This window comes from Sciurus carolinensis, chromosome 10 (assembly GCF_902686445.1).
Source record: "Sciurus carolinensis chromosome 10, mSciCar1.2, whole genome shotgun sequence".
Lineage (NCBI taxonomy): Eukaryota > Metazoa > Chordata > Mammalia > Rodentia > Sciuridae > Sciurus > Sciurus carolinensis.
The window spans coordinates 16,200,074-16,217,511 of record NC_062222.1 but is presented as its reverse complement, the minus strand read 5'-3'; the positions used below and the strand labels follow the sequence as shown (position 1 = coordinate 16,217,511).

At 40.3% G+C, this 17,438-nt stretch overlaps 1 protein-coding gene across 1 annotated transcript; it reads right to left on the bottom strand.

Moving 5' to 3' along the window:
* Nucleotides 1-16,565: 16,565 nt before the first annotated feature.
* Nucleotides 16,566-17,102, bottom strand: LOC124994832 (60S ribosomal protein L24-like). Its single transcript, XM_047567092.1, has one exon. The coding sequence runs from the start codon at nt 17,066-17,068 to the stop codon at nt 16,595-16,597; it is 474 nt and encodes a 157-aa protein (XP_047423048.1). The 5' UTR covers nt 17,069-17,102; the 3' UTR covers nt 16,566-16,594.
* Between the last annotated feature and the right edge of the window lie 336 nt (nt 17,103-17,438).

Below are 17,438 nucleotides of genomic sequence, written 5' to 3'. Positions count from 1 at the left end.
AGAGTGGTTATTAACAAAAAGACAAAAAATAATAAATTCTGGTGAGGTTTCAGAGAAAGGGAAATTATTTACACTGTTGGTGGGAATGTAAGTCAGTATAGCTATTATGGAAAATAATATGGAGGTTCCCCCAAAAACTAGAAATAGAACTATGTATGATTGAGCAATCCCACTATTTGATGTATATCCAAAGAAAAAGAATGAAATTCTGTCACTGGTGGCAGTTTGGATGGAACTGGAGGATCTTGTGCATAGAAGGACTAAGGCTTGCATTTTCTTACTTCAAAGCTGATCTGGGAGAAGGAGGGAAATACAATAGTGGTTACCAGAGCCTGTGGAGGGGGAGGGGAGGGAAGGATGGAGAGAAGGCCTGTGCAGGGTGCAGCTGGGTGGAAGAAGTGCTGCTCATGGTCGTAGCACAGTAGGATGACAATGGTCGACGACACTTTAATGAGTATTTCAAAATAGCCAGCTGAGAGGATTTTGAATGTTCTTAACACAACAGCCATGACAAATGTCTGAGGTAATAGATGTCAACTGCCCTCGTCTGACGTTATACATTGTGTACCTGATTTGAAACGTTACACTGTATCCCATATATGCTCAGTTACCATGTGTCAATTAAAAATATATTAATAACTATATTCAGCAGATTGTACAATAGATTTCTAGAACTTATGGCTCTCATCTAAGTGAAATTATAAATCCTTTGACCAGCATCTCCCCAACCCCCAATTCCCTTCCCCTCCATCCCCGGGAGCCACCATCCTACTCTCCATTTCTATGAGTTTAACTTTTCTGGATCCCCAATATAAGCAAATCGATGTGCTTTTTGTCTTCCTCTGCCTGGCTTCTGTCACTTAACATAATGTCCTCCGTGTTCACTCTCACTGTCATGAATAACAGAATTTCTGTATTTGGCAAGGCCGAATAGGATTCCACTGTGTGTCGCTATCTCATGGTTTCTTTCTCCACTCATCCACTGGTGACAACTTAGTGGATGCCATAACCTGGCTGTCACAGAGAGCACAGCAATGAACACAGAGTGCCAAGTGCTCTCTCTCTCTCTCTCTCTCTCTGGTACTGGGGATTGAACCCAGGGCCACTCTACTACCGAGCTACAGCTACATCCCCAACCTGTTTTATTTTTTTTCCTTTTGGAGACAGGGTCTCACTAAGTTACCCAGGCCGGCCTTGAACTTGCGATGGCGCCTGGCACGGGAGTGCTCTCTGGCGTGCTGATTCCATTTCCTGTGGATGTGTGTTCAGCAGCAGGACTGTGGCGCTGTATGGTAGTTCTGGTTTCGACTACACCTGGACACCTGTCTGAGGTGGCAGACCTCAGGCTGCTCAGCCTCTGCTCTTCACTGAGGGTGAGTGTCGGTCATGGATGGAAGGCCGAGGGGAGGGATGGGTTAGAGGGTGGGTGCAGGTGAAACGGCAGAAGACGGGATGCCACACGGAGGGCAGTTCAGGCTAGGGCAGCGGTCTTCTTCCCTAATTTGCTTAGGGACAGCTTTTGCATCTGTGTGTGTTTCCCTCATGCTTCTCCTAGGATCAGAGTGGGTATTGCACCATTTCTTGGGGTTCAGTGTTGGCCAAGCTCCAGTAATGTGGATGCAAATGTCCTGGAGATCTTGCTAGAATGTAGATACTGATCAATGTATCTGTGGAGGGGCCCGAGATACTGCATTTCTAACACACTCCCGGGTGATACCCAAGCAGCTGGTCTGAACCACACTGGGCCAGAAAGGTTTTAGTCCACGAGAATGCCGCCGCATAAAGCCTCTGGAGCCATTTCTAGTTTGATGATGACTTTGGAGTTCAGCCTGCCTCTCTGCCAGGATCCATGGGGAATGTTTCCTTACCATTTTATTGCAAAGGCTCATTATTTCCAAATGCTATGTGTCTTTCTCCCTCAAAGATGAGATCTACCTGTGCTCTGTAAAGCCCACATTTGGGCTTCTTATATCAACACGCTTTACTCAGAGTGGTGCTAGCAGAGTTGGTGGTGAAACCCCAAGTACAAACCTGTTTTAGGAAAGAAATTCATCTTGTTAGAGGGAGCCCAGCTACTTACAAGGCAGATAACGTTCTGCAGCTTGCTGAATTGATGGAGAGAGGCACCGGGATTCAGACTCACCTATTTTTCATTCTTTGAATGAAGTCTATCTTCTGAATTACATGAGCCGTGTGAAGCAGGGAAAGAGCAATGGTTCTGGAAACAAAAACAGAGTTCTTATCTTTTAATACAGAAGAGAGTGCCTCAGGATATTATTATTTGTGATTTATGGGGTGCATAGCAATATGACCAGTGTCTCACCACAGCAGACAGAGGACTCTGACCCTCTGCCTTTGATGAACCCTTGTAGCTTCCCTGGGGCAATCTTCCATTGTAGAATAGCTGCTGCATCACATAATTCGGACTTAAAAATCACACTCAGTGAGCTCCGAGTACCCTTGATTTCTGTTTTATCCTGCCACTGATGTGTATCCTATGACTGTCCAAATGTCTTAAATCTTCTCACCTACCAGGAAGTGAGGTTAATCACACTTGCTATGAATATTTGCCTGGGAAATATCTTGAGATATGTTGAAGAGTCAAATTAGTTTTATTTGTGATAACTCCATTGTTTTTCTGAATGTATATCAGATTTTACTGATGAGATCAAACTATGTTAGTAAATGAAATCAACTCAACAAACGCAACGGGGAGTATGAACACAATTCTCTTTGAAGTCGGGAGTAGAAGAGAAGGCACATTTCCCTCCCTCTCTCCCATTCTTCCTTCTTTCTTTCCTGAGTTTTTAAAACTTGATTTTGAAAAAATTTCAGGCTTACAGACAAATTGCAGGAATAGTATAAAGAATTCTTTTATAAACTCCACCCAAATTGCCCTAGTGTTAACCACATTGCTTTTCTTTTTGTGTGTATCTATATTTATATTTTTCTTTTCTGAACCAATTCATAGTCAGTAGAAGACAAGATAGATAGATCTTTATGCATAAATACATCAATGAATAGCCTAAGCGTTAGGGTTTCTCTTATTTAACCAAGTAGTTATCAAAATCAGTAAATTAAATTAATGATGTCATTAAATCTTTAGACTTTTGCCAAACTTTGTAAATTATCTTAATAATGTCCCTTATAGCAAGGGAAAAAAATTTTTTTTCTGATCCAGGATCCAGTCCAAGTCGTGCATTGTGTACAATGACTTTGTCTCCTTAACCTGTCCATCAACTGAGTCTTTCTGTCTTTTGCTAAGAGAGTAAAGTCTTGACCTTAAGAGATTTTGTGGAAGTAGAATGGACAAATGTTATTTTATTTTAACAAGCAACTGTGAAAGTCAGAGAGGAAGTCCCAGGTCTGAGTTCAGAAAATGTTAAAGTTGTTTTTTAAAGTTATAAAACAAGACAACTATAAAAAATGTAAAAAAATACAGAAATGAATCAAGTAAAAAATAAAAGTCCTTCCTCCAATCCCAGTTTTACTTGAGTATGAAACATTTTTGTTTATTGTGGCAGATAAAATAAATACATTTAGAATGTGTGCTTTTTAGAAACCAAAGTGGGACCACACTGTGCATATTGTTTTTTTAACTTTCTTTTTAAAAAAAAGGTTAGTGTATCGTTGGCATCTTTTCCCACCAGCTTATGCAGGGGGGCAAGAGAGAGGAGGCCCTACCTTCAGCTCAGTGTCTTCCATCTTGCTTTGCTGCTAGGTTTGATTGACTGATAACATGGGAAAAAGGCTTGTGTGCTGGGAGAGAACTTTCCCTGTTCATAGCTTGTTGTGCAAGTACGCAGGAGGTTTTGGGGTACAAACTCCATCTCTGAATTATTGACCCTTTCCTCCCTTCTCTTTCATGGTGCATATAGATCCCTCCCTTAATTTAGGGCCCTTCTTGGACATTCTCATGAGGGTGACTACAGCCTGCGAGGGCTTGATCAGGACTACCTTGTGTAGTTTTGGTGCTGACCCATGGCAAGGGTGAAAACCATGGACGAAAAAAAAGGGTCAACATGCTCATTCATTAAAATCTGTCTCCTCTGCATTGCACTAGAGTCCACGATAACATACACACACTGATTTTGCAAAGTTTCTGTGATCACGTATCTGAGAACCGTCTCCATGGGTGTTAATTTCTAGCTGTTTGGATCGTCTTTTATCTGTATGCCAGATTAGAAGTGCAGCTGTTCCTCTCCAGGCTTAGACACACTTGCCTGATCTTGAAGTGACTTTATGGGGTTTCTTGCAACTGTTTTGCTGAGATCTTTAAGGAAGTCAGTCTTAAAGATTGGTTTAGGCTGGTTTTCCTGGGGTTCTTGTGTGGATTTCCTCTGGACCTTTCTGACCTTTAGCTTTATTCATTCTTTGCTCACCCTGACCTTGTGGTTCCTTTAAACCCAAGGGGGCGCGAGGCAGTGATGATCTGAAGTTATTTATGCGTTTGATGGCTATATTGGCGGGTTCCCATTTTGCTTTTCTGTGGCAGCCTTTAGCCCTGAAAGCACTTTGGAACAGGGTCTGTTTTCCTCTAACTGCCTTCTTGTACTTGTTGGGCAAAATCAGAGTGGTGATTGAGTCCTCTACACCCCTTACGACACTGCGGAGTAATAACATTTATCACACTTCTTGTTTAAGCCCTTTAGAGAATGACATTTCACAGTGTAATTTTGCTTCACAGATTTTTCCCTTGTGAGTTTTAATGTTCAGGGTAGAATTCTCTCTTTCGGGCTCACCTTTTTCCTATTTTGTGTATCTGTGAGAAGTTGCACAAATAAGGCATAGCAAATGGAATCAGGTCATGATCCCAAGCGCCCTTCACCTCAACATTCCTGATTGTTTCTTCCTTATTTGTCGTGAGCAGCCCCAAATTACCTCACCTCTGGCTGCCCTTTCCACTTTATGAAAGAAGCAACTAAGAGGCACACAGCTCTAAAAATTCCTGGATGACCCACATTTTGCTCTTTTTATTATCCTTTAAGAAATGTCTCTGTAATTGAAATCTAGAGTAGCAGAGTTTTGTGATCTTGTCACTTACCATTTTATTTATGTTTGGTTTATTTATATTGTGTCTTTAAACCCCAGAGTGACCAAAGTCTGCCTACAGGAACTACTAGACAGAAACCAAGAATATTGCCATTAATTCAAAGGTGAAAAGCTAAATGGGGATCTTAGCACCCACACTTATTTGGGTCAGAAGGAGGAAAATGAGGAGAAGCACTCTGGAACATTTTAGTAGGTAGCAGCAGGAGACGAGACATCTGCGCCCAGATTTATACTGCATGATGCATTTTATTTATTTATGGGGACATGCGTATCTGTTTTTTTCCCTCTACAGTTATTTATCAGTGAGTTCATCCTGATTTAGTAGTGCACAGTGAACACCCACTGCTAATTCTCCTTTATTTCATATATTTCTTTTACCTTAACTCATAAAGCTTGAGCTTTGCTACTTCCTTTTCCATCCATCTGTATTTCATTGCAAGTCCAAGTCTTTTTGATCTATAGCACAAACCCTCCTTTCCCCACCTCTTTGTCCTCTCTTCACAGATTGCATTCCTCGGTATTGACATTTCAGTCATTTGATTTATCCCAACAGGTTCCCTGATGCCAACCAGATCATAATTCCCTTTCTGGTAGCATCACTTCCAGACCTTCCTGGTTATTTCCCCTGGCTCCTAGTATTTGTGGATCGGTGCCTAAGAGATTTACTGATGATTTGTCTCATCCTTTAGTTTCCTGTTCACTGAGATCCAAACCACAGGTGGTGAGTTGGGAGGCCTGAGGATATTTGGAATTGTGTGAGATGTGAGCTTTGTTCTGCTTGGTAGGGAGTGCTGGAAAGTTCCACCTCCAGCCTTGGAGCAGAAGGCCCATCTCTGGACTCGCTTCAAACAAAGGACTTGCCCATATGCACTGTAGCAGGCTTTGCGGCTGCCACTACTGAATTCCCCTGAGAACCTCTAGATGGGTAGAGATGGATTATCAGTGTTCAGAGTGAATTATATTAAAAAGGGAACATATCTATAGGAAATTCCTATGAAATTTTGGTGAAAGAGAATAGAATCATTCTTTTCTTGGGCCATTTATTTTTTATTGGTACTGTATTTGTGTGACCTGATCACATACACATGCGTAGGCAGACTCTTGCAGATATAGAGCAGCCACAGGAGAGGAGAGGGGAAAAAAATTTCCCCTTTTTGAATTCTCAGGATGTTGGCTTAAAAAACTGAATGCTGCATTATCACGAGACCTTCAGTTGTCCTGATTTGCATTAGTGACATCTATTTCTCATGTCAGACAAAAGAGAGCAGAAGAGATTTTTTTCAGTCCTTTTAGCTTTCTTTAAACAGTGCTTGCGATTCCACACTGAGAGCTCCTGTGACTTATGTATGATGTAGTAGAAATTGGTTATATTATGAAAAGTAGCCTTCTTGCCTTGTCCTTAAATTGAGTGTAACCTAGGATCTTGCCTGTTATTTAAAATCATGTTGGCATGAAAGGCACTCATAATTCTCTATTCTGTTGCTCTACTCCGTAAGGCCTGTGGGGCTGGGGTCTCGGAGTTGTTCTAGCCGGGATGCTATGAAATTGATCCTGAGGGTGGATAAAAGACCTGATGGCTGGGGAATGCCTGTCAAGAAGCCACCTCCCTGCCAACTTCATGGCTGAGGAAACATGGATGATAAGCCCATCCTGGTGTCTTCCCTTTACCACTGTGCCCTCAGCCGTAGAATAAAAGAGGCCAGTGAGTCTCTCTGTACTAAAATCAAAGTTTGAAATGGATTTCTGTTGCAGATAGAGGGATTTGGGTGGCTATGAGGGAGAATTTCCTGACTCCAAAGGTTGCATAATCACATTCTCAACAGCCCTTTAAAAAATATTCTAATTTCTTTCAGATACTAAGATGGAGGTGAGAACCCTTTGCCTTCCTGGTGCCAATTCAATTCCCTAGCAGGGAAGACCACAGCAGGGAACCCAGTTGCGTTTTCTGATATCAATACATGGATTTCTACCTAATGTTAACATTTGACTGATTCAAATACCCCCTGAATCCTGTGAAATGAGGCCAGGTTTATAAGTAGGATGACCAAGTAAATAATAGCAGAACAGTGACCAAAGATTTCAAGAGGAAAACTGCATGGGAAAAGCCTAACAAAGAACATTTATTGAACATCAGAGAGAATAGAAGTCCATCAATTTACACTTTTTTTTTTAATTCCCAAAATTATGAATTACAGTCATATTAAATACCATCTTTGAATGGGTCACCTCTTTTTGAGGGAGAAAAATAGTATTGGTATAAGTTTTGAAGATATCAGTAGGTGAAGTCACTAGGGCAGTAGGACCTGTAGGTCCCGAAGGTCTGTGTTGCTTACCTGGCACGAGGGTTGAGAATAACGTACCTTTACCTACTGGAACATCCAGGAAGCAGAGTGCAGTGGTAGAGACGGTATTTGTCACTGATCTCCCACTTTACAATCATTTTTATAGATTCAAATAATCCTCACCAATTGAATTTATGGAGTATAGTAAAGAATTTAATTATCCTATTACAATAGCATGTACTCTCTGAAATTAGGAAGATGCTGCAGGCGTTGGCTAACGGGCACAGGCCAATGGCTTTGAGTGAGAACTGAGGACAAGATTTAAAATAAAACAGGCTCCTAGGCTTCGAGCTATGGCTTCTCTTCAAAATGGTTTCTCACAGATTTCTTTCTTTCTTCTTTTGAGAGCTGAGAGAGAAGTACTGATTTGCCATTTATATAAGGGGCATAATTTATCTGCACTGATTAAAATGATCAAGTATGCAGTGACAGCTCTTTATATTCCAGGTAAATGCTTCCTTTGTGCTTTTCAGACGAGAATTTCTGACACTTTGAGGGAAAAGCTGAGCGAGTCAGTCCTTAGGGTGTGTTTTTATCCAGGAAGTGGCTTGAGATGGATTAATGGCAAATCACAATAAATTATTTATCAGATAATAAGTGTGATAATTGTTCGTATTTATCATCAGTATAACTTGCCTGGTCTCCTGTCACGCCGTCCATCAAGCCCTCCCCCAAGATTTGCTGGTTAAAACATGCAGCCAAAAGGTCATTCCAACAATTTTTACTCATAATGGCACACTGATTATCTCCTAATTGAAAAATGTAAACGAGGGGCTCTGTAAGCAATGTGAGTGACCCCTGCGTTTCTAACACAATGAGGAGAGTCACTCCGTGCCTCATTCATCCTGCCATGGGGAACAGTACAATTTTCAGTAATTTTGATGGTCTCCTAAATTAATTGAAAATAACTTTTTTGTTTTTCATCGAGGAGGGGGAAAAAAAAAACCCATATGCCTGAATTTGCTGAAAAAGTAGAGATGTAAAATACCATTCACCATCTACTGTCCTGCTGGCAGCTAATCCATTGAAGCTTAATTGTAATTATCCACTAGGTCTGGGGCTGGAGAGGAATACTGATTACCGCTACGTGCGTTTCCATGGGCAAGACTGTGTATTGAGCCTGTTGCAAAGTTTCAAGTAAATTTATTTCTAACAGCAGCTGTAATGGATCATTGTTTGTGGGCTATTTCTGGACTTGGTGCAATGGAGGAAAATAATTCCAACTTATTTGTGAATGTTTTCACTGCTGGTGTGCAAAGGTAGACTGATAGACACTTAAACGCCCCACATGGAGCAAAGCAAATGTGGTCCAAATGATCCTGTGCTGTTTGTTCCTGGTTTCCTTCTGATCCAGAAGTCCATCCTCAGCTGGATTGCCACGTTTCCCAAACTTCCTTCAAGGGAATACAAATGCTGTAGTTTGGATTTGAAATGTCCATGTGTCAAAGACTTGGTCCCCAGGGTGACACTGTTGGGAGATGGTGGAATCTTTAAGAGGTGAGGCCTAATCAGAGGTCATTAGGTCATTGGGGGTGTGCCCTTGAAGGGGACTGTGGGATCCTGGTCTCTTTCTTCTTTTCTTTGATCCCTGGATGGCCATGGGATGAGTGGTTTTACTCATGTACGTGCTCCTACCATGATGTACTGCCTTGGCACAGACTCAAAGTGACAGGGCCAATCCATAGTGGACTGAAACTTGCAAAGCTATGGGTGCAAACAAAACCTTTTTCCTTGTAAGTTAATTATCTCAGGTATTTTGTCATAGTGATGGAAAGCTGACTAACACAGTAGTCACCGTAAAAAAGAAGCCTTACATAGTTTTCTGTGTCTTATCCCTCCCTCCTCCTTTACTCTTCCTTTCTTCTTACCTGTCTTATTTGTTTTGGGGATCCTTGAGTTCATAGTTCACACTGGAGCTTCTTCTGGTGTTCCATTTCCTAACTTTGTGTATTCTGTCATTTGGTTTACAGCTTCTTTTGAGCATGCTGCTGCTCAGTGTGCCTTTCCTGTGTGACCAGGGGATTTTTCATACATCTGGGTTGGATCACTCTCTTTCCAAAGTTGCTCATCCCTTATCATTGTTTGAATGTGAGGTGTCCCCCTAAAGCTCCTGTGTTAATGCAGGAATATTCAGAGTGAAATGGTTATGAGAACTGTAACCTAATCACTCCACTCTAGTTTGAATGGACTAACTGGGTGGTCACTATAGGCAGGTGTGGCATGGCTAGAGGAGGTGGATCACTGGGGATGTGACCTGAAAGATTCATCTTCCACGTGGTCCCTTCCCGCCTCTCTCTCTGCTTCCTGGCCACCATGAGGTGAGCTGCTTTTCTCCATGATGTGCTGCCTCTCCTTGGACCCAGAGCAATGGAATTGCTAACATGGACTGAACCTCTGAAACTGTGAGTCAAAATAAACGTTTCCTCTTCTAAGTTGTTCTTGTCATGTTGTTTTGGTTACAGGGACAAAAAGGTGACTACAACAGTTCCCTTCTGAGCGTCATTGTACAGGGCTACGCATGCTTGGGGGCATGCCTTCTTATACCTACCTATTTTCTTCTTGTGCTCTCCATCACAGGCTCCTTTGCTTCCTACCAAGTACACATGTTTCTGCAGGGCTCTCCTTAGAACCTTTGTATTATTTCCCATCTTCCCAATTTTGCCTTTATTCTTGGACACTGTTCAATTTCCTTATTTCTAATGTTCCACAGGGAAGAGCTGAATTCACTTCAACTTGGTTAGTGTAAGAGCCTTGATCCTTCTGCTGTACCCCACAGTGGAAATTAGACAGTATCAATGTCAACCTATGCAGTAGAGGTGACTTTCTGAGCCTCAGTAGCTTGGTCAGTGGGCTGATTTTCCAAAGGTCTTGATAATTCTCTCCACAATTTTATCAGTTCATTTGGAAGTTGGCTTGCTCTTAGCAGGAGATAGGAGCATTTAGTAATTTGGTGATTGTAGTATATTCTCAAAAAGTGCCATATGGATCTTTCCTGGAAGATCTTTGGGTTCTGGTATTGATCGAGATTCAACTCTAATCCTGTGTTCATGGAAAGGGGACCCTCTGATGAGCACATGTTTTGAACTTCCAAATTAGGACACATGAATGAACCACAGGACAAAATATTTGAAATCTCAAAAAATATAGATGTTGTATTAATTATCTCTTGCTACGTAACAAATTAGCATGCATATAGTTTCAAACAGACACTGATTATCTTGCACTGTTGATTGGGAGTATTTGTGGGTGGTTCTGGCTCAGGGTCTTTTGTGGAGTGGTGGTCATGATGCTGGCAGGGGCTGCAGTTATCGGAAGACTTACTTGGTGTCCTGAAGACTCACCTGGTGATTGCAGCCTATGGTAGGTAGATAGGCTGTGGCAGAAGGACTGCTCATCACCACAGGGCTGCTTGAGTGGTCCCACAACATGGCAGCTGACTTTCCTGAACAGCAAGGTTGAAGCAGTAATGTCTTTCAAGACCTAGTCTTGGCAGTCACACTCCATCGTTTCCACGATATCCTACTGGTTACAAGTAAGCTCTGTTTATTGTCAAAGGGAACTACTCAAGGGCTGGAGGGCGGGAGGCAGGGATCACCTGGGAGCTGGCTACCACAAATGGGTGGACTTATTTTTTCTGTATCATCCTTTCCTCCTTATCTTTCCTACCAGTTTAGAGGGTTGTGTGTATGGTGGGGGAGGATTGTGCCTTGTTTGGCTCAACTGAAAAAATGATGATCACATTATGTCCTTCAAGCACTTGAATCAGGAAATGAAGGCCTCCCCACAATTATCAGAATTAAGACAAACTGGAAGTTTAATTCATCCTCTCTTTTGTTCTCTTTTACCAACCTTGGTGTTTCCCTGTATGTATTTCCCAGAGAACTAGTCTGGTGAAGTCCTCTACTAAATGTTTTGTAGACAAATTCAGATTCACAATGTTTATAATCCAGTTGGTGGCTCTGAGAATGTTTGCAGTAGAGAATTATTTTCTCTTTGTTTAACACAGCATTTCTCAAACTTACATAGCCACAATTTTTTAAAAAAAATTTTGTCATGCCTAAAAATATCCTTTAAACCCTGCGCTCTTTAAAACATACATTTTGAAACACTGGCCTAGATTGTTATATGTCTTTAACCAATATTATTCTAGAATGGATTTAAGATGGTTGTCATTAGAAGGAGCATACCCAGCCTATCTGGAACCAAGGAGTCGATGTCCTCTAGACTGAAGCCCCTGAAGGATAATCTTATAAGCACAATAACTAACTCAGCACTGAAAACTGTTTGTTTTCCAGGGAACCCTTGTTGGACGATCCCCTTTGCTCTGCTCCAAGAGCATGCACTTGGGCGTCTCTCTAGCCTTCTATGAAAACTCTACTGCAAACTGGCCCTCAAAGTCTTTCAAAGAGCATTAACCTTCTTGCCCCAGAAGGAGGAAATTTTCTTCACCTACATATAAACTCCAAGAAGCATTGCTCTGCTGAGATTGAGCATCTCGTAGCCGGCGTATTTTATGGCCGAATTGTTTGTCTTGGTGTGTAAGCCTCTGGGGCATAACCATTCCTCCTTAGGAGGCTGGTGGAACACTCAGCATGCTGTCAGCACTCAACCCAAAATAAATCATCATCATAATAGTCATAAACATAAATCAAGGGGGCTTATTTATAGCTTTACAGGAGAGGCACAATAGAAAAAGTGCAGTTATTTTCCATCATATTATCCTACATCATTTCCAAGCAAAATGTCATATTGTCCACTAGTGTGTAACCAGGTAATGAAGGATTCTGGCGTGACCTGCACATTTTGTGGGGCCAGAGGTAAAAGATATGAGGCTGGAAACTCATGTTTCCTATGTTTCTGTAATTAAAAATCTAAATTTCTAGGGCTCATTAAGACAATATTTAACATATGATTATCTTGACATTTTAAAAAGGAAATGTGTTTAAGACAAATTATGTAGTAATATTTAATCACAAAAATCTACTAGCTCGGCTCATTTCTTCTATGGTCTGCACTCTGATTTCTGAAGTAAAAACTTACAGCTTAATGAAGATTTTAACCCAATGCTTCATCAAATGGATAATAGTGGATTAGTTAATGGGTTATGCCTCTCATATAGCATTTCTATGTACAGAGTGTGTAAAACACTTTGAAATCTGGGACACTCTAAAAAGTTGAGCCTGAAATTTCTTATGACTGAGTATCAAACTACAATAGCTACTTTTCCCATTTTTTTTTTTTAACTTCAGGAGATTTGGTGAATAGACCCATACCCACAAACATGGGATTATAGGATAATAACTTCAGATATAACCACCTACATATAAACTTCAAGAAGCATTGCTCTGCTGAGATTAAGCATCTCTTAGCTGGTGCATGAGAAAGCACTGGAATATTTTTCTAAGGTTTGTTTTGGTGTTGGGGATTGAACCCAGGGGCCTTATGCATGCTAAGCGTGCACTCTACCACTGACAGACACCCCAACCCACTTGAGCATTTTGATAAACTTGTTTTTAGGTATTTTTCTAAGCATATAATTTATTTATAATTTTTAAAAATACATATTTCCTTTTTTATAATTGACAGATAAAATTGTATGTATTTATTGTACACAACATGATGTTTTGAAGCATTTGAAACTTGTGGAATGGTCAAATCTAGATAACTAACATTTCCAATACCTCACACAGCTTCCACTTTTGTGGTGAGGACACTTAGTACCCACTCTTTCAGTGATTTTCAAGAATATAATGTATTATCATCATCTGTAATCACCATGCTTTACACTAAGCATATGCTTTAAAAAACACACAAAAAAATGGAAATATTTCGGGAAAAGTAGAAACCCTCAACTCCATTTAAATTGAGTCCTGCTACCCTACTTTTTAGTAGTATTTATAAGTTTGGTTTATATTCTCCTAGATGATTGATTTTTTGTGCTACTATACATATGTAGGCATTTTATGATATGTATTGTTTTGTAACATGAAAAGCATTATTTTGTATTTACATTATATTTCATGTATTTTTAATGCAAATTAAAACAAATTCATCTATGATACGCGTAAGCATTCATCCCTTTTGTCTGCTGTGAAATAATCTGCCTCTTGAATGTACATTTTATTAAATAATATCCCTGTTTTATCGAAATGGACAAGTTTGCATATGGTAGAGATTTTTTAAAAAAAATAGTAGGTATTTAGAGGTGTAGAAGATCAGGATCATGGATATGGACATTTTTTGTTTTAAACAGGCAGTAGGAAGAGAATGTTCTGATTCAATGGCCATCCCTGATGTTTCTGAAAAACATTGCCAACACATGGGATTTTTCAAATCTTCATATTTGGTGAAAAATTCATGATTTAATTTGTTTTTCTCTGGTTATCAGTGAGGGTGAGCTTATTTTCAGATTTTTTTTCTATTTGTATTTCCTTTTCAGTGAATTGCCTTTTTATATCTTTGGCTTATTTTCTTTATTGGAGTGTGCTTTTCTTATTAATTTTGGGAGTTCCTTATATATTTTTGATACAAACTTTTTTTTTCTTGTGTATTTATTTCAAATATCTTTCACAGGCTGGTTTTTGACTTTGAACTTTGTTCAGGTATCTGTTGTTGAAAAGCATTTTATGATTCTCTGGAAATCACACTTATTTATATTTTCTTTTAATTTTAGAAAAATGAATTTAGTTCTTATATTTCCTCTAGTGGTAATAAGATAAGCGCAACCCTGGAACTTAACACGATCAGATATGAAATCAATGTTGAGTGGAAACTCAATTGGTGAATAACTAGTCCTAATGGACTTAATCAATGGGGAATCACAGAAAACATACCGTACCCCATTTTAATGCAGTGAAGGTGCTATTTTCCTTTTCATCAATGGTTTTATGCCTAAGCATATTCCTTTTAGTGGTTGGATTCCCCTCCCTTGATCTTCAGCATCATCTGATTAGACATTTGGCTATTTCTATTGAATGCCTCTCTCATTCTGTCACTAGTTTTCACAGCAGGTGTTCAGTGAGATGTGAGGAAGCTGTGTTCACCAAGACGTGTTCCAAGTACAAGGGACACAGACATCAGAATGGAATCCACGTGGCTGTGTCACGTGAGAATCTTTCCCCTACCTTCCTGCTTGCCATGTGCCTGGTCACTTGTGTGTTTACAGTAGATCTCCTGAGCCCCCAAAGCCTTCTATAACGTTTGCCTTTTCTGCTTTATTAGTATGTGTTCAGAGAAAGCCACCAAGCAGTGAGGCACTGAGAAGCGGACCAGGTCTAAAGTAACTACTGCCGGCATGGAGACAGCACGTGGATCCTCGGGAGACAGAGACCCCCAGAGTGCCACTGTGCCACGGATCAGTCTCGTTTGGGTGGTGAGGAATTCTTTGATGGTTTTAGGATTATTTGTGGATCTCTTTGGATTGATAGGGTGACATCAAAAAAATATTTTCTGAGGAAAAATTAATCATATGGCTGATATTATGTAGGGTTTATTTATTTATTTAAATAGCATATGAATGTTTGTTTCAATGAGTTGAAGTTTTGAGTTTCATGAGAGAAAATGTCTCATAGTCTAATTTTGCAAGTCTCTTATTTTGGAACTATATATCAGATGCAAAGGTGTAGTAAAGTATTTTATAGGGAAGCAACCAAGATTAGGGCTCATTTTTCCAAGACAACGCTTTTGAATCTATTAAGCACCCAATATATCAAAGGATGCTTACAAATGGACACATCAGGTGCATTTACAATATTCTCTTGAGAGTTTATTACTAACCAGTCTCATAGGCCACAAGGAAATAAAAGGACTATGTACAGTCTTATGGGAAACAGCAGGGAGCTAGGGAGGGCCAAGATGAGTCTAGGGCCCTGGTGGGCACATTCCCGGGGGAAGGGGACCCATGGTGGCGGTTCTGATGGCCAGGTATTCTTATTTAATAAACAGCTTTCATATGTCTTCCATGGTTTTATCCTTTCAACAAACTTGGTGGGCATTATTTTTTTTTAAGTAATAGCTTTCTCGAGATGTAATTTACAGATCATTCGACTTACCTGTTTGAAGGGTTTCATTCAGTGATATCTCATCAGCTTGGACTGCTGTGACAAGTACTACAGACTGGGTGTCTGAAGCAGAGGACATTTACTCCTCACACTTCCAGAGGTGGAAAAGTCCACGCTCAAGGTGCTGGTAAACTCCGTTCTTGGTGAGGGCCCACATCCTGTCTTGCAGAAGGCAACCTTCTTGCTGTACCCTTATATGACAGAAAGAGCGAGCTCTGGTCTTTTCCTTTTCTTATAAGGACAGTGATTTCATCAGAGGGTCCCATCCTCATGATCTTATCTAGAACTAAATATTTCTGCAAATTCCTATCTCCAAACACCATCACACTGGGGCTCAGGACTCTGACGAATGAATTTTGGTAGGGGTTGCACAAATGTTCCATCCATAACAAGTGAATTCCGATGTATTCATAAAGTCATAAAACCGTCACCACAACCAATTTTTGTGTATTTTCAACATTCCTCCAAAATTCCCCAATCTCATTAGTTGTCACTTACTACTTTTCTGCCACCCTTCTCAGCCATCAGCTCTGGGCACCCTGAATATACATTCTGTTCCTATAGATTGACGTTTTCTGAGCTGTTAATAAAATGGAACCTTTTAATATGCAGTCTTTTATGATTGGCTTCTTTTACTTAGTACAATGTTTTTGAGGTTCCACCATATTGTATCACATATTAGGACTTTATTCATGGTGAATAATAAACCATGATGTGGCTCTAACGCATTTTGTTTTTTCATTTATCAGGTTATGGAAATTGGTGTTATCTCCACTCTGATAGGTATTACCACCTTTATTTGATAAATGTGAAAATGGTATCAAAGAAACCCAGCCATCTAGCAAAAAGCTCCCAGTCAGCGGTAAACTATAGATGTTAATCCAGTGTACATTTTGCACTTCAGGGATGCCTTCTTTTATATTTTTTAAATCTTCTCCTTGTTTTCTCTTAAAATTAAGGACACCCCAACATTTATGTCCAGCATATTGCCGTTAACTTGATTCTTCTGATGCTAAGTCATTTTCTTCAATGACCTGTTGGGTAGAGTCTCTTAGGCCCCATGAGCATAATGAGATTTATTTATTTATTTATTTTTTTAAGTTATAGATACAACTTTATTTTAAAATCTGATCTGCAAATTTAGTGTTTTCCACCAACTTGGGGAGCAGAAACCTTCACAGGCTTCACAATCTTTTGCTTAGGTGCTGCCTTTGTGGGAGCCTTAGCAGCAACCATTGCTGTCTTTTTAGATGCCTGCTTAGCCTTTTTTGCTTCCTTGGCAGCCCTGATAGCTTGCTCTCGTTGAGCCTTTCTAACTTCTGGTTTCTGATTCCTCTTGGCCATGATATCTGCAAGAGATGCACCAGTGATGGCCCTCTGAAATTTGACTGCATGTCGGGTTCTCTTCTTCTGAATTTCTTCCGACTGGCCCTTCTTGTGCTTTCTTCTGTAGAGGACAGTCCAGTTCATCTGCCGAGGATTCCTCTGGGATAGGAATGCTGACTTGCATTTTGCATTAAGAAATTGGAAAACCTTTCCGTCGGTCCTGGCGTAGCGCCTCCTGTGTCCGGGGTATATCTTGTACCCGCTAAAACTGCACAGCTCGACCTTCATGGCGGTAGCTGCTGAGAAAGAGGAAAGATGGCGAAAAGCATAATGAGATTTAGACATATCTAAAACCTCAACACAGAAATTCTCTGACCCCACAGACTTCAGAAACCCATGTGCTCTCTTTGTATTAGCCTGTTTTGATAGTTGATGACAGTGAACAAATTCCTGGCTGACATGTTAATTATGATTTGAAAGAATGGAAGAATAAGACGTTTGAAATCTCCCATAGTTCCAAATTTACTGGGACTGAGGTTGCTCTGTTCCCTTGTTCAACATCTTTTTTTTTTAAATTGTTTTATTTTATTGTAAACAAATGGGATACATGTTGTTTCTCTGTTTGTACATGGCGTAAAGGCATACCATTTGTGTAATC

Coding starts and splice junctions, on each gene's coding strand:
- LOC124994832 (XM_047567092.1), bottom strand. CDS start 17,068: ATGAAGGTCGAGCTGTGCAGTTTTAGCGGGTACAAGATATACCCCGGA.